Source organism: Oryzias latipes, chromosome 20 (assembly GCF_053564925.1).
Source record: "Oryzias latipes strain Hd-rR chromosome 20, Olatipes_Hd-rR_3.1".
NCBI classification, from domain to species: domain Eukaryota; kingdom Metazoa; phylum Chordata; class Actinopteri; order Beloniformes; family Adrianichthyidae; genus Oryzias; species Oryzias latipes.
In genome coordinates, this window is record NC_136256.1 from 18346051 (window position 1) to 18368865 (window position 22815).

The following is a 22815-nucleotide window of genomic DNA, read 5'->3' on the forward strand; positions in this document are numbered from 1 at the left end:
CAATAACTATCTGAGTTATTTGTGATGTGGTTTAAACCTAAAAAGGATTATTGCAACATTTTAAAACACATATGATTTTTCTCTTCAAGAGTAATTGAGTCATTCTGTTTCTGGCACGCTATGAAGAATGTGGAAAGTACCTGATAGATGGATATAACAATAATATACGGTCAAAGTGACAATTGCTTCCTGCTGTTTTTAGTTCTGTGAGGATCTCCACTATTCCCGCTTTTGGCACCATCATGGAGACGGTCACACAAAAAGAGGTACATAGCCTGATATATAAGTACACACCTTATATTACCTCACCTATTCAATGTTGAGATTCATTTAATCAGGTTATAATCAATGACTTAATGTGTGTGTAGCTGCAGGAGCGTGTAAAAATGCAGCTGGCATCCTTCCTGGAAGACCCCCAGTACCAAGATCAGCACTCTTTGCACATAGAGATCATCAGGACATTCGGGAGAGTTGGACCAAATGCAGAGCCCCGCTTCAGAGACGAGTGTAAGTAAACTAGAAAAAAACATTTCCAACCTCCTCAATACTTTACCATAGTTTTAATGCAAACATCTTTTCTGCATCCCTATAGTCGTGCTCCCACACCTTCATAAGCTTGCGCTAGCTAACAACAGCCATGCGGTGGAAAGCAAGAGGATTGACATCGCCACCCAGCTGTTTGAGGCCTACAGTGCCCTGTCCTGCTGCTGTATCCTTCTGTCACATGAAACTGTTGTATTAAGCTGAGACACGAGAGCCTGCTTAATATTTCCATTCTCAATTCCAACTTTGTTTATATTTGCAGATTTGAACCCAAAAGAAAATATATGCAGCCACTAGTTCTACTTTCTCACGCTCTAAAGTGTTTCCTGAGGATTTACTAGAAGTATGTGTCACTGCTGGGCACAATCCAGTTTAGCTTATCATAATAATGAGTCAGTGTCAGATTGTTGGAATGGTTTACCTAGTGCTCGGTTTGATTCACTCCTGTAAGTGTGGGTCTTGTTTTGTCTCCACTGTGTGCATTGGCATGGCTTACCTTTTATTTGGCACAGGGAGAAACGAAAAAATAGATTTCTCCCATTTTGAGAAGTAATTACAGGTTTGTCAAAGCGAAGGAAAGGATAAGAGCAGAAGGCCCATGAAAGGAGGGAAAGGACTGAGCATCTGACCCGGTTAGATCTTCTGCTCCGGTTAGATCTTCTTCTTCTCTCTACTTTGCTTTCCCTCAGTCAGCTGTGCCCCACCCAGGTCTAGCATGCACACACTGATGAAGGATCGTTGGGTTTGAGGTTCATTCCTGTGGATTTTTGTCAGGCTGTCATTTTACAGGCAACAGTGTCCAGGATGTATAGCTCCAACCTCAACAGCTTTACCTCCCACTGCACATTTTTTTTATTTTTGTAATCAGTATGACAATCAGTACATTCCCACTTCTAAAAATATGTTTTTCTCCTTGAGACTGCCACATGGTTCCACCAGTTTTAACATGTGGACACAGCACATTCAGATGTGGACAAAGTTGCAACCATTTTTCAGTCTGGCCACTCCCACATGAGCTATTTTTAGTGGATTGTTGTCCCTCTGTAGGGTTTATCCATCTTTGATAGAGATCTCTGGGTGTTTAGATGACTGTCCACCTGGTTATCTGTTGTCCCAAAAGCTTACATAGTCTTAGTGTGGCTCAGAAAGCTCTAATTTAAAGTTTTTTTTTGGGGGGTCTTTTTTTTCAAATTACAAATTATCTTGCTTCTTTATCAACACCAGCCCACAAGACATTTTGTCTGCCTCATCATTTGGCTTTTCCACACTCATTTGGTACTGTTATTGAGTGAAAGTGAAAGAAGTTTTAACAGCTGAGTTGTAGAATTTAAGAACAGCTGTCCTTGCCTAGGCACAGTTTTCCGTCAGTGCGCCCTCTGGGTCACTGCAATCAGCTCCTAGTAAAGCCTCTTCGTTGCCACTTTATCACAGTCGGCATGAACCAGATGATGAGGAGGAAGTAAGGATGGATGAAGATCTATTAGGTCCTCATCCAAACCTCAAGGAAGATCTTTTGGTCCTGGCAGCATAGACCTGTATGTGGCGGTTCTGGTACTGAAAGAACTCTCAACTCAGAGCTATTTACTGTCTGAGGGGTTTTTATCTATGATGCATGAAGCTGGACAAGGGCGATGTGAAGGATATCAGTCATATGATCATTCTGAAGCAGGTTTTACCCTCTAATCAACATACATGGGAGCACAAGCCTTCTGTGGCTTAAGGATTCAGCAGCAATTTAGTTATCACGACCTTGGAGATAGCCCTGAAACAGAAACTAGAAGCGCAGAGAAACAACTCCAGAGTGAATAAGACTGTAGCAAAGTGAAAATATTGGAGGATTCACTTTTATCCGTTATTTTTGCCAACAGCCTGGACACAAAGCTTCTGTTTGTTCCCTTAAGAAACCTAAACTGTCTGGTTTTTGCTGTGTACCTCAGAGAGTCACAACATTTAACTTCAGAAGTTCTTATTATCCAGAGTCTGTTAATGGAATTTTTGTTGTTGTTCTGCTGGACAGTGCAAGTTCTTGTCTTTGGTAAAGATGTGCTATTTACCAGAACATGACCTTTTGTATAGAAATAAAACTGACATTGTTCATGGAGACTGTAAGGTGTAGTTGAAGTAACCATTGGTGTCACAGATCAAGCTCTCTTCTTGGAAGTTGCAGGATTTGAAAACATGCTGGTGGATTGCAGTCTGGACGGGGATTTCCCTCTTTAGTGAGATTTACTTGGGCATTGTTTGTGCTGCAGTCACAAGGTCTCAGACTAGAGGTGGTATAGGGCCCTCCCTGAACTTGCGGATGGTCCTTGTAAGAGGGACTCTAAAGGCCCCAAAAAAAGATGCAGCGTCATCAGCGTACAGGGAGACATCCAGAAAAGTGAACCCCGAAAAAGAACTTAAAAAAGCCACTCCAATCTTCTGAGCGATTTGTAAAACAATCCCAGTGGTCGGGTCACTGTTTTTTCTTGTCTTTTCAAAGATAGACATCCACCCATAGGATCCAGTTTCTACTAGCATAAACCCATACAGAGTCATTGAGAGGGTCGAAGACTTGTCAAGAAAACCAAGGGAATTCTTGTTTTAGGTGGGACTAAACTACCACATGCCACGCTCACACCACCCTCAACAAGGCATCTTCAAGTAGCCACTTCCAATAAAGTCTATTTAAATTTGTGCAAACTTGTGTTCACATGTTGCCACGCAAGACCATTTTCAGGCTTTACATTCAAAACGCATGGCCATTGAACTCGTGTTGAACGTTAAACCAGATCAATCTTTGACCCATCAGGATTTGGTGGTGATGAATGGATGACGTTCCCTATAGGACATAGGATCCACTGGCATATATAATGGCTCCAGCTTGAGTGGAGCCGTAATGTTACCAAAAGTCTTGTGCTGCTAGGTGGGCTGCTGATTTGACTCCTAGGTTGCCATCATTCTTTTCTAAAAATTTGAAAGTGACTCTCAAGTGACCTTGATGTAGCTAGCCATACTTGTTAGACAAAATGAGAGGCTTATTTTTATGAAAGACCCCAAATACAGAGTAAAGCCCCCCAGCACCACTGAGCGTCCCGCTGCATCATTTTTTTCCCCCTTCCTTAACATCTCGTGCAGTCATTTCTGAGGAGGTGATGGTCAACCATTTCCTGCCGGGCCTCAGATGTCTCCATGCCGACATGGAACAACTGTCTCCAGAGCACGAGGTCAGGAAATGCACAAACGCACACTTCTTTTGCCCTATCTGGTAATAACCCTAAATTCCCACCTTGCACACACAAAGACGGTATCTCATCTGCATATTTATGTACTGCTGCGCCCGTCTGACTGCCTGTTTTGTATCCCGGGATAGTCTGACTCTTTACCTCCTTCACAAACAAACCCGTACACACAGACCTACCATATTTCTCTGCGTCTCACAGTCTCACGCGATGCAATTCATGTGAGCATTTTCCAAAGGTGACTAATGATCAGCTGACTCTTTGCTCTGTGTACATCCGCCCCGTCTGCAAGCTCTACATACCAGGAACAAAATTAGAAATGTCATCATGATATATAAAACCCAAACCCATATGTATGACAGCTTTGGTCTACTTCAGAATCTCTGTTAAAATGGCATTTGTTTGATATAGAGCTCTTTCAGTGAAGCAGGATTTTATTTCCATTTATTTTCGAGCATCTTTCTGTGTCGTTTTTAACGATTGTTCTCTGCTCTTAACAGGTGATCCTCAGCTCCATGATAAAAGAGTGTGAAATCAAGGTTGAAAACAGAGGGATGTCTGATGCTCAAGGGTGAGAGGCGTCGCTCAGTCACACTCACACACACACACATATGCACTGATTCTGTTGAAATTCCTCAAGCTCTTCATTATTCATCTAAAAGAAGGAAAGTCAATCAGTCTTATAAACTCAAGTTTGACTGTTTGGATGAATTTGACATTTGCAAAAAAGGGAAAAAAGAGGTCATTGTCAAACTGCTGTTCGTAGGAAAAGTGCATTAAACTTTGTTTAAATCCTTGAGTTGTTGACATAAAGTTTTGATCTTCAGACTCAATTCTGGTACTGCATTAGTATTTCTGTTAGGGTTGCAGTTTTTTTTTTTTTTTCCCTACTCTTGAGCAATACAGTTGCTCACCAGAGCAGTACAACTTCTCCGCTCTGTTAATCCCAGCTGAACTGAAAGAGGAACTAGTGGAGCCATTGGGCTATAAAAAATTAAGATGCTAGACGTTGCCAGGAAGCTTTTCTTTAGAAAACAAAAGGGTTACTGTCTTCTGAAAAAAAAATATATAAATATATATATATATATATATATATATATATAAACTTTATAAATAATCTATGTGTTTTTTGTAGGTCTATATCCATAGCATCCAGTCTGGTGGGTGAAGATGCAAAGACTAAGTTCCTGAGCAAGATGGGCCAGCTGACCACCTCTGGTGCCATGCTGGCCAACGTCTTCCAGAGAAAGAAATAATGGCGGCATTGACTAATCAGCTGTTATGAAAATCTGACAAGCCCGCCCTGTTTATGGGAGCCTTTCATTTAATAGGAGAAAGCATTGGTTCTGCCGACAGAAGAAGAAAGTGACACGTAAAGTTTGATTTACTGAAAGAAAATCGGGTTGACCACGTTTAATGCGGCGGAGCTCCTCGATACTTTTAAAAGACCAGCAGCTTTTTTGCATCGACAGCATACAGAGTTTTTTTTTTTTTTTTTTATCTTCGGCTTACTTTTCCTCTCCCTCATCCATTGCCATGACGACAGCATTGTTGTCAGTGTTGATTTCAGAAGTTGAGAGGAACTAAAAACAATAAACCAACGGGGACGTTTCTGAACTAAAAAGCGACACGACTTATTTTGATTTTTCTTAGAGCGGCACAAACGCATCTTCTTGTGTCAGAACAGACTTCCTCGCCTCCAGGAAACGACGCTCTGAGCTAGAGATTGCTGGATTTCAAGAAGAATTTTAGCAGCCACCACTTTGAGTAAAAATATTCTGAAGCTGTTGCACGGATTTGCATATATAAAGGAAATAACAGCGACAGTTTGAACCACACAACTGCTGTACATCTGTTTAGCCGGCCTCATGCAGTGTCTTTATGACTCCCAATTATTGCCTACTTGAAGCTCAAATAAACTGTCTTGCCTTTATGTCCTTAAAGTCTGTTTTTCTTTTCAGAGCTACTATTTTATAACTTATTTTATGTCTTAATGAAGGATAAATCACTTTTTTTCCCCACTTCCAAAGAAATTTGCACTTAACTTTATTGGGGGGGGGGGTTTCTCATGGATTTTAATTTTAAGTCTGATATGGAATAATTATCACCTTTGTTTTTCTTTTTGCGACGGCAGTTTGAAGTTGAGAAAAAATGATTCCTTCTGTGTTGCATCATGTCTCAGTGTGGCAGTGTTTCTGATTACTCTCCTTGTTTCTCCTTTTTTTTTTTCTCTTTTTTTTTTGGGATTTGATGAGAATTCCGTAAATAACTGTATCATACACAGAAGTGAGGACACTGGTACTTGTTATGTATATTTGAATTTGTGTCATGGTGTAATAAAAGATGAACATCAGTTGTGTACTTTAATGCACTTATGGAATTTTTATTGACTGTCCAGGTTTAGGGACATTCCCAGCAGGTGATAGTCATTAAAAAAAAAAGAAGAAAAAAGGTTAAATTTTCACATTTGTTTAAAAGATTGAGAGTATATTTAGAGAATTGCAGCTATAAAAGAAGAAATCTTTTAGTTCAAGATCCCCAAATACATTTTACTTTGTTCTCATTGCACCTTGAAGTGTTGACTTAATAGTTGAACAATAGTCTAGTTAACTATGTCGGCTATAAAGGCTTAAATTTGCATTTTTGGGTTAATGTTTGACTCTCATCACTGATAAGTAGCCAGGTGGGCAAATATTTAAAACCTGGGGCGGGAAATGGGGAGGTGGGGGCATATCTGTGTATAGATATGTATTGGTTGTCAAACACGCCTGAAATGAGTGAACTGATGCCACAACAGCCTTCTACTGACAAAAATATTCATATATTTTGTTGTCAGGGACCAGATTTGATCATAAAAAAGTTGCTGAAAATTTGCAGCTATGTTTTTTTTTCTGTGGGTGTGACTTGAACCCTATTGTGCCAAATGTTTTTTTGTTTTTTTACTGTTTATGGGAAGTCAGGCTTAAAGCTGCAGCTTTTGTTCTGTGGATCCGGCATGTTTGTAATTAATCGGAACCATGCATCCTCTTTGTAGTGTAAATCTTAATTTATGTGCGTCTTGTGGAAGGAACGCACGCCATGACTTGTGCTAACCAACACAACCTTCACACCACTCTTCCAGAGTTGTGTGGCTCAGGTCATCTTTAGTTTAAAACTCATTAACCCACACTTTTTTTTTCTACAGCGAGGGGGCTTTTAAACCTCAAGCTGTTTTTCATGAAAGTCTGGTTAAACTGCAGCCTCTCAAAGTCCACACTTTAATTTTCCTGCCATAGTTATCTGACATGACTGTTTTCTGTACATTTTAATTGGATTGGCAAGAATGAAACCTCAATTGTGCACACAGCAGAGGTTTCATTACAAACCTGCTCCACACTGCATGTTTTTACAACCAGAGGCAGAAAGTTAAGAAGGTAGAAACAACATTAAACTCTGGATCTTTGTTTTTCTCACTTTCTCATCATGACGGAAAGATTTCACAATTCCTTTTTCATTCCCTTTCCAGGTATCTAAGCTCCAGGATGTACCAATTTAGGATTTGCATAACTGTCATCTTAAAGAGAACATGATTCCAACTCTGCCTAACCTTCCTTGTGTACTTGCCAGCGTGGGCTGGGTTATGCAAATCCCCAGAGAAACGGGAGCCAGAGCTGCTTTTCCACTCTTCAAAGGCAGCCCTAACATTTCCTGGACTCACTTTTTTTACATAGCTGACTTTTGGAACAGTGTGGAGATGGTCACGGCTGTTTAAAAAGCCCACGCTCCAGGAAATGTGCTGGGAGCCCACCCTGTTCCTGAGAAGGCCAAACGCTTTGCCTTTGTGGATAACACCTGACGTGAGGTCATCACTGAACTTACCTGACCTATGACACTAATTGAAATATCCACTTTCTCACTGGGAAATTGTGCGTCTTGTTTTTTAAGTTTGCGCAAATATTGAATCCTTACTATCATATTGAGTGGGTGGGCCGCGCAAACAAACAAAAAAAGATTTTTTTATTTGCATATCTAATTAGGTGGGAGGAGCTCTGCCCCCCCCCCCTTTCCTGTCTCCGTGAGACACTTCTTACATGCTGTTACTTGCGCCGCGCCTCTTCACAGCAAATGGATGAGCGCCGGAGGAGCAGCCTAAATGAAGCCACAGGAACACCGCGTGAGATGCGGCTCGGCTCGACCCCCTTTTACGCACGGCAGAAGATGTGACTTGCTTCGATTGTGTCTGAAGAAGGCTGCTGGTAACTGATCCCGGTGTGTTCCCCTGTCAGACGGACAGCATAAAGTTAACCTCAGACGTTTATAACTCTGCAAAAATGGGGAAGAAGAACTTGCCTGCGCGATGGAGACTTCCAGCGTTGGTCATGTGGCTCATCCTCCTTTGCGCACAGGTAAAGTAACTATCTGTTATGCAATGGAGACACCGTTAGTTACGCGTTTAAAACACACGATATTGCTGCTATATGAACATCGTAATGCTGTTTTGATTGTTAATGCAAAGTACTACGATTCATAGTTTGGCTTATTTGCAAGAATTTGCATGACACAGTAGTCAACAAGCCCCACTGACTGAGTGACTGAGAACTTTTCAAACCGGGATCACTGGCTCACTTGATGTTGATGTCCTTCTTCCTCTTGATCCAAAGTTTGCCTCACCCATGCCACAAAGGCTCCAACGAAATAAAGATGTAGTTTTAAACACTTAAAGTTCTGCAATATTCAGATCAAAGATCATTCACACTTAATAAGGCAAAAGTACCCTGCTATGATCTGATCTGTTATTCCAGTTGTGAAGTCCAAGCAGCTAACGCCATCCAGGTGGACGGGGTTTACAAGATGTGGTTGTGGTGGTGGGACTGCTGGGCACCACTGATGTTACTGTAAACCAGCATTGTTCCGACGTTGACTGGAACTGATGCTCCTCTTTTTCCCTGCTCCTCCGTTTCCGCTCTGCCAAGTTGTGTTGAAACAACAGAACATGCTTAAAGAAGAAGCGGCTCTGGATTTTGGATGTCTGGAAGATTGATGGAACAAGGAAAAAAAGAGAGGTTTTTACAGGCTGTGAAGTGAGCAAACACTGACTTGATGACTGGAAAAATAATCAGATTGTGGAAGGAAAAGGCTCTTTTTTATTATTTTTTTTTTTTCATTTGTTTTAGGTGACTTTGCAAACCTTTGGCTCTGGCTTGTTCTCACCACGGTCTTGCCATTACTGACTCACAGTATCCCCTTAAGAAATTTCCCCTTCTGTTTTCATGGTTTTCAACCACTTCTTCATCTTCACTCCAAATTCATTCCTAACTGTCTGCAAGACATTGAGCAATGGTCCACAGAATTACTTCAAGATGTTCTGAGTTTAAGTGAATAAATCTCTAACAATCAGAGTTTCGGTGGATTCATTTTCATGCTTTTCCATTGGTGTTTCTGTTGGCCACCTTTCCCATTGATTGGTACTTTCTTGTGAATGCATATCTGATCGGTCAAGGTTCATTTGATCTCCTGCAGTCATTTTTTGGAAATATTTGTATTTAAAAGTGTTGCATGTCCATTGATCCACATATAATCAGAAGTATTAGGCGAGACTCACCTCTGATTTATCTGCAGGCTCAGTCACATCAGAAATGTTGCAATTCCTTACTGAAACTGTATTGTTTTGCCACCCAAAAAAGGAAGGTGATTCATAATCTTCACTCCTTTGAACCTTTTATTGTGGGAATCATAAATTACAGCAGTAAAACCTTTACTTAAAACATTTTTGGTCTTTTAATCAGGCTTTGCTGCTTTCTTCTAAACAGGAAACACTTGCGTGTTTTTTTCAGGGTCCAAACTGGGATTCCAAAAAACAAGGCAGGTGCAAACATCATACAGCGTTACAGTTGTTGCGCAACATCCTTTTACTGCACCTTATCAATCATCAGTTAACCCCCCCCCCCCCCCCCCCCATGTCTAAAGTCACATCGTTCCACTCCTGGCTCTGCGCCTCCAGCTGCTGTGGCCGTTATGCAAATTCTCCCACTCTCTGGAAGCAAATGGAATGCGCTCTGTGTCCCAGTGGGCTCGGACGGGATCATCAAGGTGGAGAAGGCTTGGCTTTGCTTGTAAAAATTAAACAAAACAGTCTGGAAAACACGATGGAATAGCGGTTGTTGTTGAAAGTGACTGTATCAGCGGGGTTTTCAATGTTAACCTCTGATATTTCATCCATCCACGCATTTGCCTACTTTTTCTTCTTCACATTTTCAACTTCATTTTTGAATGTATTTTTTCCCAAAATAAAGTTAGCTGTGGGAGTAGATTTTCTGTCTTTAACATAAATGGAGTAACAATCTTTTTTCTGGATTGTTCAGAAGTCGTGTTTTTTGAGCTTTTCACAGGAATCGGTGTCACTTCTGAATCTCTGAAACCCAGTGTCCTCAGTCCTGCTTACCTGTTGGCTAGAAGCACAGAGCATCACTATCCTGGTTGAGCTATAAAACAAAGGCTGGCTGATATTTGACTTTTTTGGCAGTTAAATGCATGCTACTCTTACACTTGTTGCCCGAGGCTGCATTCACTCACCAAGGAAGTGAAATGAGTTGAGCCTGAAGGCCTAAAAGCAAGGACATGCACAACAAAACGTTGTTTTTCTGTTAGAAATACTACACTTTGGATAAATACAAATGATGGAGGAATCCAGGAATCTAGGTTTTTCCAGTGATTACAAGTGAAGTCTGAAACCAGTTTGTTTTTGGTATCATTCGGTCCAGACTGTTGTATTTAGAATGTTTCCTTCATTTTCTATTTTCTAATCTTATCACGAAAGTTAAAAAGCAAAATAATCTTATTTTGAGAAAACAGGGCTTAGTGACTAGAATTTGTTTTTCTTAAAATAAGAATTCTTGGTAAAACCATTTTTCTTATCCATTGGCAGATTTATTTTTTGTTTATTTAAAGAAGATCTTCCAATTTGGTATTGACTTTTGACATATTTCTAAATCGCCTGTTTTTACAGTAAATAGAATGATACATGTTTTTTTAAAGAAAATAATTACATATTTAGCTTGTATTTAGTTCGCTGTGAATAGAACAGGAATAAATCACAGGTACACAAATTCAAAGGTGTTCATTTTGAACTTTTTTGTACTTTTTTTTTGGACAGTCTACAGCAGGAATGTTAACATGCAGACGTTCATGGGAAAATGAAATCAAAAAGGGCTGAATGAGACATAGAAAGAGGCTGATGTGGGGTCACAGCAAAGTCAAGCCTTCAAGTTGTATTTTCCTTCCTTTATAAAAAGACCCTGTGGCTTTGGGATCATTTCTGTCAAAACAGAGATTCTCTAATTCAGCCGTGTGGTGAGGAGGTAACACGCCCCAAATCTGAGGCGACTGAAGGGACCGTGCAGCATGTTCAGATCCGCACGGAGTTATTGAGTGATGACACCGATGTCTTCATTCTGAAAGCTAGAATGAGATTGTTTTTCATTAATGTTTGGTCTTCTTATGTGACTGTGCGAGTGTGGCGTGCTGCTTTGGTCAGGTGCTTCTCAGAGTCTGGAAACAACTCCTGCTGGAAATGTTTCGGCTCTTCTCTTCCTCTCATTACTCATGATCATCCCATGTCACGGGCTTATTGTAAAGCTGAACCAAATAGACAGACGTTTCATCGGTTGTCATGGTGAAAAATGTTGAAAGACTTAATTTGATCAAATAAAAAATAAAAAATCTAGACTCTAGAATTTTCAATATTCTATTAAAGATTCTTAAAACCAACTATTCCAATCTTAAAACTCATCATTACTCAGACTGGCAATTTTTGTTATAATTTGCTGTTATTATTATCATAGAAAAATAACATTTTGAAGTATTTTTGTATTTTTTTGTTGATTTTATTTGTGTGTAAAGTGTTTATATGACCAATTGTTTATTTTTGTAGGACGCACTCACCAAAACTCTCCAGTGTAAAGAGAATCAGTACCGTGAAGGCTCCAAGTGTTGTGACAAATGTCAACCAGGTAATTACACATACAAAAAATAAAAGTAAATAATGTGTACAAGAATGGAACAGGGTGAAAATATATATAAATATTAAAAAAAGAGAGGGAAGGGATGTTTTGACTAAAACATGATTCTGCAAAGCACACTTAGGGCTTGAATTTTATGACATTCCATACAATTTGTATATAAACACATCTCCCTTTCTGATTCTGCTTTTTTTTTTTATTAGGTTACCATGTGTACTCTCACTGTACTGATTCTCAGCGGACTAAATGTGTCAAATGCAATTATGGTGAATATCAGCCTGTCTGGACAGAAGAAATGCAGTGCGTTCGGCAGAAGTTCTGTGATCCAGGTCAGTACTGACGCCTCCAAAAGAAACGACACACTGCAAAAAATTTATAGGAAAAAGACCTTTGTTTAAAAAAAAAAAAAAAATGTCTTTTATTTTTCTTGCAAGAAAAATAATCTTATCCAGAAATTTTTTTAATAGCAAAATAATCTTAGTTTGAGAATCATTTTTTTTTCTTCTCTTGGTAAAACCATTTTTCTTACCCCATTAGTATATTTATTTTGCCAATTTAAAGAAAATCTGTCAATGGAGTAAGAATTGTTGACATTTCTAAGGTTGTAAAATCCTGAACCATATAAAGTTTTGCTTTTTTTCTAATGTTTCTGTATGTGTTTAATTTTTTTCTGATTAATAAGAGCAAACATTTAAACCACGATAGCCCCCTTAAATTTAATTATATTTTCATGTCACAACAATTTTATTGGGGATAATTACACCAGTTTCAACCCCGACGGTTGGAGGTTTTGGAACTGTTATCATGGGTTCACGTTTCACACCAAAGCTCCTTCCACTTCCATAGCACAGAACTGGTGCAGCCCTGTGTCGAGTGATGGTTGTGTGTGCCTGTATGTTAAGTATCAAATAAATAAACTAACAAGGTCATCCAGTTTTAAACATAGCTCAAAAATGTGCTTCTACCAGAAGTCAGACTCAGGTTTGTGTATATATTCGTCTGACTTGAGTCACAAACTGTACACACAAATGCTCAAGTAATTCTGATAATTGTGAAATATATTGTCAATATTGTGACATTTAGACTTTTGTATGTGACTCACATTTTTATTTATTGTAACTGCTTGACACTTGAATTTATTTTATTTACCAAAAAAAAAAGAATATCTGTTATGTTTTTGATTTCAAGTTAATGCTAATTTAAGTTAATTTTGGAGCTGCAGCTGTTGTGTGCATATTTGCATCAATAGCATCAGAGGGTAAATGATCTAGCTTATAATTTAAAATATTTTTTTACTCATTTCATTTTCAGGTAAGGGTTTTATGGTGAATAAAGAGAACCCTGTGGCTGAGGAACCATGCCGCTGTAGGCCCAACTTACAGTGTTTCCACATCAATTGTGAATTCTGCGAAAAATTACCCACCTGTGACCCTGGTTCTGGCATCGAAGATGACCCCGGTGAGGTTTTCCAACAAGAAACAAAGTTTAATGGAATTACCACAAAGAGATGTCTTTCAGCAATAATAACTGAGAATCTGTTTGCTTCCCTTCAGGCTCAAATAATGGAAGAAAGATCTGCGCTCCGTGCAAAAGCGGCTTTTTCTCCGCTCATCGTCATTCTGAGCAATGCAAAGAGTGGACCAAGTAAGTGCACACACAAACATGCGCAGGGACATTTTTAGTTGAAACTGTTTCAACATGTTGTGGAGGGAAAATGCATCAGCCCGAATGAGTAAGTTGTTCACCACTTCCCCTGGAATCCTGGCTGGACCACTGCCGGCCGCAACTGTAATGGGGATGACGATGGACAGAGAAGGAGGGACGTTGAAAGGGAACTTTTTCCTTCCCTCTTAGCTCTTTTCTTTACATGAAATGAACAAAAACGGGTGTAGGGTTTTGTAATGATTCCTAGCCTAAGTTCCAATCCTCTTGTTTTCCAGTTGTAAGGCAGAGGGAAGAAGTGAGACGCAGCCGGGCAGCAGCCGGGCGGATGCAGTGTGTGGACCTCCTGACCCCGGTAAGACGTGGACACACTGAAAGCACAGACATATGAATTCCCACACTTTAGATTTGCATCATGAAGGAGTCTTTACTCACAAACAGTTGATGCAAACTAGAAAAGAAAGCTTTGAATTGTCTTTCTTGCAGGTACAACCCCCCCTTGGGTTTTAGTTTCTGTGCTGTCAGTCCTAATTGTTATGTGTCTCCTCCTTCTGCGGCTCCTCTGCTACAAGGACAAACTGAAGTTGCTCTCCAGTAAGTTTTTGCTTTGCTGAGTTTATCCTAACAAAATAGGCCAAAATGCTTCAAGTTTTTATTCTCCAAATATATCATAAATATCTAAAAATTAGCTCAAACTGTGTGAATTTCCATGCAATATCTATTTCCTTCCCGTGTTGGAATTACCATTAATTTGTTATATTTTGTATTTTTGTTGCAGTTAATCTGCGATCTTGCGTCCAGAATCTGAAGAGGACCAGGATTCAACAGGTGCTGTAATGTTTCAGTTAAACATTATTGGTGATGTAGAAAAATGATTTTTCATATCTAAAACACTTCTGAAATGAACAAAAAAGCTATAAAATACACAAAATTACATAAGTCCTCACCACTAACTATTCAGTGGTTAACGGCATTGGTTCTGTGCCTGCAGGAGACTTTGGCCCCTCTTTACCACAGTGCACCAGCAGGTGGAGGAATTGAAGCAGCTCCTGGAGATCCCAGATGTTTCCCGTGTCAAGAGACTAAACTCGTCTGTCAAGATCCCCACAGTCCTGAGAATGAGCCCCTCCGCCCATCCGCCTCCATCGGTGCCAGCGCCTGCCTGCTGTTACCAGAGCAACCAACAGAAAAAGGAGGGATGGAGGAAAAGACGGCTGCAGAAACTCAGAGCGAGGGATATGGAGAACCAGAAGAGGTGTCAGAAGAAGACTTTTCAAGTGTCTCTCCACTTTTGGCAGGTTCCTGTGTGTGTGTCATTCCAGTCTGTGAGCCACTGGAAGTAGGGGAGAATGAGGACTGTAGCCAGGCTGTGAGTCCTGGGATGACAGGAACCTGCTCGTGTGGGGCTCTGGAAGACAGAAACGAGAACAGAAGCAAAAGGCAGCGAGAAAGGGCCAATGGAAGTCAAGAAAAGATGGCTTTGACCACAAGTGAGACATGTGAGGTTCTTCTGACCTCCTGTGGGGTTCCACCATCCAGTCCTCCTGAACGCTGTCTGCCAGCCTCCCAGGCTCAGATGATGGAGCAGTCCAGATCTGACCTGACGGACGGATCACCGGTAAAAACAGTGGAATTATACACACAGACAAGTTTACACTCCACCTTTAAAGGAAATAGCACAACCTCCACTGTGACTTTAGCCAGCCCCTCATTAACTTCAGCATCGGTTGGAGATCTTTACCTGGAAAAGCCGCCTGAGTCCTCAAGTGCAGATCAAAGCCTGGGACCTTCCTGGAGGAATAGCAGGGAGAAAAGGTTTCCTCTGGGAGACTCGGAACTGGACTGTTCACCAGAGAGTCTCCACAGTCAGCTGGCTGAACCAACTCCTACCTCAGGCAAGTGAAACTTAAGGTGGAAGTGGAACCACTTTGAGATCTTGCAGACAGCTTGGAGTCTACTTTAAACCGCTAAATCAATAAATGAAAAATACAAATAAATGGAGTTAGGTTAAAATCAATGAATTTTTGAAAACAACTATAAATAAGTGTGATGATTTAGCAAAAAACGTCCTTCTTTTACATTTGAATTCATAATACTTATGAGTCAATCGTAGCATCTTGATCCACTCAAGGGTGCTTTTGACCTGGATCCTTTTCACTCTGATCTCATGATCATTTTCCTCCAAACTGGACGTACTCTGCTTTTTGGACTCCATGACTCAACAAAGTAGCTTTTCTTGAGTTTTTCTGCAGGTTTGTGTGTTGGTTGTTTGTGTAGGTGGTTACCGCTACCCTGCCACAAGCTCATACACATGCGTGATTCGATACACTTCTCTTTCCACAGCATAGGTGGGGCCAACCTCTAAGAAAAACACAAGAAGCCCAGGACTGGTTTCAATGGAAAGTTTAAGCTGTCACATGGTTGAACCTGCATTGTTCTCGCAGAGTTCTCCGCGTTCTGCCAAAGAATAATAACCTGCGGGAAACATATTTATAAATTCTGCTCCGCGCGCTGAGTGCTGATGGTTAGTTGTAAAAGCAGTAACTGTGTGATAGGGACAGGGGTTAGTTCAAACCGGAGCATTAGATGAATGTGCTGAAGCCAACTCAAAACAGGAGATTGGTTTCAGCCAAACAGCAAGAGGTCTTCGAGATTTTCTCCAAGAAATATGTTTTCTTAAAGTCAGTACCGATCACTGCACGGCAAATTCTGGGGGGTCCACACAGGGAGCGGGAAAAAGAGACGTATGTGTATGTTTGATACATTAGTGGACCACACTCAAACGATAGTCACTGTGCGCGCCTGCATCAACGTTTAGCACAGGACAAAGCCCTTGTTTACCCAGAGTTCCATGGGGCAAAGTGACCACAGCCTTAATTGAAGCAAGATGTGCAGAACTTGAGTAATACTTTTATATGCCCCGCTCACAAACAAACACACACACATCGTCTTTTGAAGAGCTTTTTTTACTCTCACTGATTACTGGGTATCTACCTTCACTTGGTTTCTTCAAAAGATTTCCCATCATGCAATAATAACATTGAGTGCGCTTCCCGCACGTGTAACTAAGGAAATCTCACCTGCCCACCTTAAACTCGTTACATCCTACAGCCACAAGCATAAACTATGCGGTCCACAGCAGTTTTGATCTGTTATTTTGAGCAACTATTTTTATAGTTTCTGCAGAGAATCAAGGTCTCAGTGTTCCAGCAGACAGGATTTTTTTTTTTTTTTTTAAAGAAGCATAATCACATCACAAACTTTTACAGTTGTTGAAAAGAGTGGAGTTACCAACAAATAAACTGAGGAACTCAAGCAGATTCCTCTGAGTTTTGTTTTCAAAGCTGCGGTAAAATGACTTTTTTTTTTAGCTGGACCTCTTTGACTTGTATTCCGGGAAAGCCTCTGGGAACACAAAGAAACTCTCTGAGAGTGTGATGGTGTTTGTTTTAACAGATTTGTGTGCTGCTCAGTGTGTGCGTTTATGCAGATTCAAAAGTGTCCAGTTCAATGTGATTGCTCACACTTGGTGTGATTTCATGAGCGTGCGTGCTTGGAGTCTGTGAACAGATGAGACGTGGAGCTGTGAGTCACACAGACTTGGCTTGTCCTGTCGGCTGGAAAGTCAGACAGGAGGCGGGTTAAAATAGGAACCAGAGGCTTAATGAAGTAAAATGTGTCATTCAAAACACACAAACGCAGCTACTCTGCTAATTCACACAGTTAGTTCATTTATGACAACAATCAGTATTATTCTGTTTTATTTTCATCTGAACATTTTCATTACAATCCTATATTCAAGGGCTTTTATTTTGTAAAACTTCAAGGCCACTGTGTAAGAAAATGAAAAACACAGATAAAGAAAAAAACATTTTGGTAAAATGTTGCATTTGTGTGTGGTGAGTTTCTACAATACTAGTTTATGACTTTTAACTATTTATAACATAGCTCCCTGTCCTACCATGCAGTGATGTACTAAATACTTTGTAAAAAACTTTAAAAATATTCTCTGTGAACCTTTTATTTAACAGTATCTAGGGTAGTAAAACGTCCTGTTTTGCAGAGCATGACTGAACTTCCTGTTCATATTTAAACCTATGAAGTAATATTGACCTATCATTTATTTTAAACACATTTTGAAGCAGTTTCTTTCTCATTTTAGGCTTGAAAAGACAAATTGCCTATAGGACAGCTATACTTCCTTTACTGCATAACTGTGTCTTGGTTTTGCAGAGGTATTGCTTTCCTTCATATGATTTGACTATGTCGAGCCCAAGGCCTACAGAATCCCTTCTGCAGTTCATGTGTATTTTTAGGACCAAACAAATGACAAATTGCTTATTTTTCTCTTCATGTGGAAAGTTGTTGAGAGCTTAACAAATTGCGTACTTATCTATTATGAAGCTAAGAATCAATTATTGAACTTTTTAAAAAAAAACGTTTTTTGGAGCATATTTTAGTAGAAGGGCAGTAGAGGGCAGAAAAAGGTGCCACCTATCTATAAATTCTTTCATAATTCTCACAAGGACATTGGTTTTTTAGTTTCTCACGGTAAAAAGTGCTGGACGCCCTATTGTGGCTTGCGAGGAATGATAGGGTAGTCTATGTAGTGTGGCTTTTTTGTGGTCATGCTGCATTGTCATTACACCCACTATCCATTATTCACCTTAGTCAGGCCAAGTGTTTGTCCTTTTTTCAATCATGCCATAAAATGAGGGGAAAGTATATTTATTTACCTGTGAAGGAGTAAATTGGCTGTTTTGCAGATTTATACTTCATATTTCTTTACATTGCTACTGTTGTCTGCAGCATTTAGCTGAACCTGTAAGAAAATGTTCAAAGTTCTTTTTGAAAATGTCCACTTTGACTGCATTTTTACTCACAAATTCATCATTTTCTCTGTTTAGGTCTGGTGTCTGGAAACAACAATACTACCTTCATCTCCAGCGGTCAGGTGATGAATTTCAGCGGTGATGTCATTGTCGTGTGTGTCAGCCAAACATCTCATGACAGTGACGAGGAGAGGCAGGGTGACGCTATTGGGAGCCCTGTGCAGGAGGAGTCTACCCAAACGGCGCAGTTTTTCCAGAGCAGGTGTAGATCACAAGGGAACTACACTACCCATAACACCTTGCAAGAACTGACAATGCCAATGATGCAGGGAAAGTAAAACAAAATCGTGGAGGACACCAACAATCTCTGCAGCTGTTGGATAAACTTGCACTACTGAACATTTTGATGGTAACATCAGTGTTGCAGCTCCCAGTGAGATTGGAGTGATTTATATATGAAATTTCACAAGTAGGACAAAGATTCTTCAGTGGAATTTCTTCTGGAAGTTGTTTTTCTAAATAGATTGAATGGATCTTGCCTGACATTTATTTCCAGCTGAAAGCTACAGTGGAAACTCCCTTTTGAGATCATTTTGGAGAATTTTGAATTGGTGTAGAATTTGGGTTCAGACTGGAAGAGCAAAACATTTGTTGCTCAGACTCAGTTGTAAAATGTGTATTTCAGTTTTTACTTTTGACTAAAAGAGTCCACCTTTTGGATTTATTCACTTTAATGTTATGTCTGGATAAATTTAAGACTTTTTTTCCTACGGTTTTTCAGTGTTTAAAGAAATCAACTTACTTTTTCCAGTAAAATATTGTTGAATTGATTTAAAAGTTGTTTAAAATTCAAATGAATTTTTTAACATTTTACTGAATCTTTGCTTATTTTATATGCGCATGATTTAACTGAGGCAAACAAAGTACATCAAGTTTTGATGTGAGGCTTTTTTAGCTATTACATAGACTGTACATAGACTTTTTATAAGACCACAAATGCGGTTTTGGTCAAAAAATAAAATGCTATGCATTTGATAAGCTACCTTATTACTGGTTTGTTTTAATCATATATAAATATGATGAGATCTTTGAAGAAATGAAACTATCCCTAATTGTTTGCTTTAAGTCCCTTCAAAGGGTTTGATTTCAGAAGCTGCATATGTGCTCAGTGGTTGCATGCATTCCAAAGAGTGAGATGTATTTGTGAATGGACAGTTAATACACTTTGTGTTTTATTTGTGGTGTTGGTGGCGGTTGGGGGGGTTAAATCACATTGTACCAATGACGAAGATGCGCACATTCCAGGACTTAAAAGCTGTTCAACCACAGGCTCACCAAATGTATGCAGCGTTTGAAAAAGAAATATGTACATAATAATCATTTCTGATGCAATGAATAAATGAAAGACTATTTTGATTAGAAATAAATATGTTTTCATTTTACTCCTTCATGGATGGCTGCCATCCGGCATTCTGTGGCGTTTCTCTGTCAACTTTCTTCTTTTGTGGAGGGGCAAATTACAAGCAAAAGTCATTGCTCTCATCTGGATGAGCCAGAACCTCTGTGAAGTGATGCTAATTGCATATGTGGCGAGGCGGCTCTGTCTCTGTCCCGGTGCTGACAGACGGGCGGCCTTTCATCAGGGCAGGGGATGGCGAGCAGCTGTGAGGGGAAACTGCTGGAAGAGTCAGAGCAGCCAGCATCACAGACCACATGAGAGGAGCTGGCAGCCCTCATTTAGGCCTGGTTTGGATCAACAGGAGTGTGTTTATGCATGTGTGTTTGTGTGTGTGTGTGTGTCTTCTTGGCAAATTATAAGAGTTGTTTGGAGAAAACAGGAAGTTATGACTAGCTTTCACAAAGTTTACAAGAAAAATGGCTGGGCAGCCAACAGAAAGCCAACTATACAGTTCTAATGAAGGCAGCGACGCCCATCCCCAACATGCATGAGAAATAATTCCAAACTTATGTAGAAAGTTTACAACTACTGTGGAGGCTATAGCCTTCCCTCTAGAGGTAAGAGCGGGTTAATACTTATACATCTGCACATATGAAAGAAAAATTGTGTAAAATTAAAGCTTGAAATAATATAAAACTATTTGTTTAACAATCCAATCTATCATTAAAGTTTTTGTGTGTAAATTATTATGAAGTGTGACTTTTCCACACAACATAGAAAAAGCATCAATTTAAGCATTTTGTTTTTTAAATGGCCAGTTTTGCAGCAGATAAGCTTATGGCTTCTATTTTTTTGTTTTACATATTATCTAACATGTTCAGTAAGAATCATCACACATCCAGTTTGGCAAACAAATACTACGTGGGTTTATTGAAAGAAAATAATGTTTTAGACATGTGAGTCAAGAAGGTGATCAATGAAGTTGAACATTGATAGGCAATAGAATTGCCAACCAGACAAATACATGAGAAATAGGTTTTAGGAGTTGCTATTCACTATTTAAAAAAAGCCTATTTTCAATCAAATGTAGTTCCAAACATTTTTGGAGAAGCAAAATGGTAATAAGAGATTTTAATGGGTTATCAAGATTTGTTTATGGCACTACCAGATCAGCAACCGGAGGCTCTGGACCACATGTGGAACTTTTATTCCACTATTGTAGCTCTCTGGCTTTAAAGAAAAATGAAACATTTTTTTAAAAATATATAGATTATTTCATTGTATTTTTAAACTGAGGCAATCTTCTATCAGTCAAATAGTATTTTTGTGCAACTGTTGACATTACACTGAAGTGCTTTTCCACTCCTCATAGACTCTAACATGTCAAAAAACAGCAAAATGATGGTAAAAGGAAGGAATTAATTAAAGAAATCTTTTGCTGCACAAAAGTGTCTCCGTTCAGAAGCAATGTTCTTATATAAATGCATTTACATATGAAGGTTGTCATATTTATATTCAATAGTAAAAAAAATAACAGCGCACCAAAGTCATAATGATACAAAAGTCATGTTTGACTTTCTTACATTTTTAATTTAAGTAAATCTGCTGCAGTAGGAGGATTTTATTTGACACAAGGTGTATTTTCTTTTGAAAGGTACCTGCCGTCTAAAGTATACAAAGGTAAAATGGTTATACAGAAAAAGATGACACTGTGATAATTCAATCATAGTAAATATTTAAAAAGCTTCATTTTATAAATAAATGGCTTAATGGTCACAAAAACATAAATCCTGTGTATTTCTCTAAACAACAAAGAATTTCGGTCAAATGGTATTTTTGTGTTAAAAGTTGCAGAACCCTGCTCAGGGTAGAGGTAACAATTTGACAAAAACAAACAGAGAAAAAGGGATGATGGACTTTTGGAAGCAGATTTGCTTTAACACTACCCCAATAGTATCAAAATAAACACTGAAAACTCTGTCTAGATGTTGAGAAAGAAAACCTGAATCTTAGTCTTTGTGTGAGGCCGAAGGATGAGGCTTTGAAAAGACCTGAAGTTCTTGCTGAAATGTGTAATTGATTGTTTTTGCATTTGACCAAAAGTGTAAAATGGAATAAAAATATCTCATATGATACTCTGAAAGATTTGTTGGATTAGGTTTGACATTCAGAACAATATATCTTTGCAAAGGGTCATTTCTATTGCAGAAAACACTAAAGAATCTTTGCAGAAAGAACGTTCATGGTTGAACCCCCACGCTTTTGAATGTCTTTAGTACACCCTGGTTTTGTAGATTAAAATGATAAGCAAGGTTTACATATCTTAAAACCATACTCCATGCATTCGCTACTGTTTACCTGCATTTCTATGTTCAGCAAAGGTAGAGCACTCCACAGACCAGGAGACTGTTTTTCCCAGAATTTTCTGTATCTATCACCTGGGCAAGGATGTTTCTGTTGTCAAACTTCAGACTTACTCCTGTGTTCATTATAAGATTTGCAATTCACACAACAATGCCTGGATATAGGCGCAAATGTCTTCAAACTCACTGGGAAGCCTTCAACAGCTACCCTGAGCATTAATGTCACAAAACCAAATACATTCACGGATCCATGCTGCTCTCAATATTTATTTGGAGAAAATGGGAGGAATGTTTAGCTTCAGATTCTTAAAAGTAAAAATCTCTTGCAGCTGTCAATGGGACTGTGTACATTCTGAGAAGTCCTAAAGAGAAAAAAAAACTGAAAATCTGGTGGTAACTCTACCAGGAAAAGGTCTAAAGAATCATTGTAAGACAGGATGGAGGCAGTATGCAATAATGTAGGAAGCTTATGCAAGCACAAAGGCATGTGTGAAAAGGAATGTTATGTAACCATCCACTGACTTCCACCAAAACAATTTATTTAGATGTATATATGTACTATCTTTCTCTATTTTTTATTATTTTGGCTAATATTCTGAATTACTTTTTTTTGTTTTCTAGAATGTTTTAAGTCCAGCCCAAATCTGCACCCACCCACTTACCCATCATGCAGTTTTTTTTATTTATTCTTATCAACAGGAGAGGACTCCAGGAGTAACCTGAGGGAGGGGAAACCCACCCACCCACCCTTCAGTAATATCCAGAATGCAAATCTTATAATACTGTATTAACCCCTTT

At 39.3% G+C, this 22815-nt stretch overlaps 2 protein-coding genes across 10 annotated transcripts in view; both read left to right on the forward strand.

Moving 5' to 3' along the window:
* The window catches only part of relch (RAB11 binding and LisH domain, coiled-coil and HEAT repeat containing), a 30597-nt gene extending 24480 nt beyond the window's left edge, over nucleotides 1-6117 (forward strand). For all 9 annotated transcript variants that reach the window (XR_013652439.1, XR_013652441.1, XM_023950055.2 and 6 more), the window contains 6 exons: nucleotides 203-266; nucleotides 369-507; nucleotides 593-709; nucleotides 3661-3749; nucleotides 4265-4335; nucleotides 4900-6117. Coding sequence is in view for 7 of the 9 variants with exons in the window: in XM_023950055.2 (XP_023805823.1) it covers nucleotides 203-266; nucleotides 369-507; nucleotides 593-709; nucleotides 3661-3749; nucleotides 4265-4335; nucleotides 4900-5020 (601 nt within the window). In the remaining 2 variants the exon portion in view is untranslated. The remainder of the gene's footprint in view (nucleotides 1-202; nucleotides 267-368; nucleotides 508-592; nucleotides 710-3660; nucleotides 3750-4264; nucleotides 4336-4899) is intronic.
* A 1726-nt stretch (nucleotides 6118-7843) lies between these two features.
* Nucleotides 7844-19697, forward strand: tnfrsf11a (tumor necrosis factor receptor superfamily, member 11a, NFKB activator). Its single transcript, XM_023950062.2, has 10 exons — nucleotides 7844-8149; nucleotides 11674-11752; nucleotides 11965-12090; nucleotides 13073-13219; nucleotides 13315-13405; nucleotides 13702-13778; nucleotides 13910-14017; nucleotides 14202-14251; nucleotides 14415-15318; nucleotides 18331-19697. Exons 1-10 carry the CDS (start codon nucleotides 8075-8077, stop codon nucleotides 18591-18593), a joined length of 1920 nt encoding a protein of 639 aa, XP_023805830.1. The 5' UTR covers nucleotides 7844-8074; the 3' UTR covers nucleotides 18594-19697.
* The last annotated feature ends 3118 nt before the right edge of the window (nucleotides 19698-22815 follow it).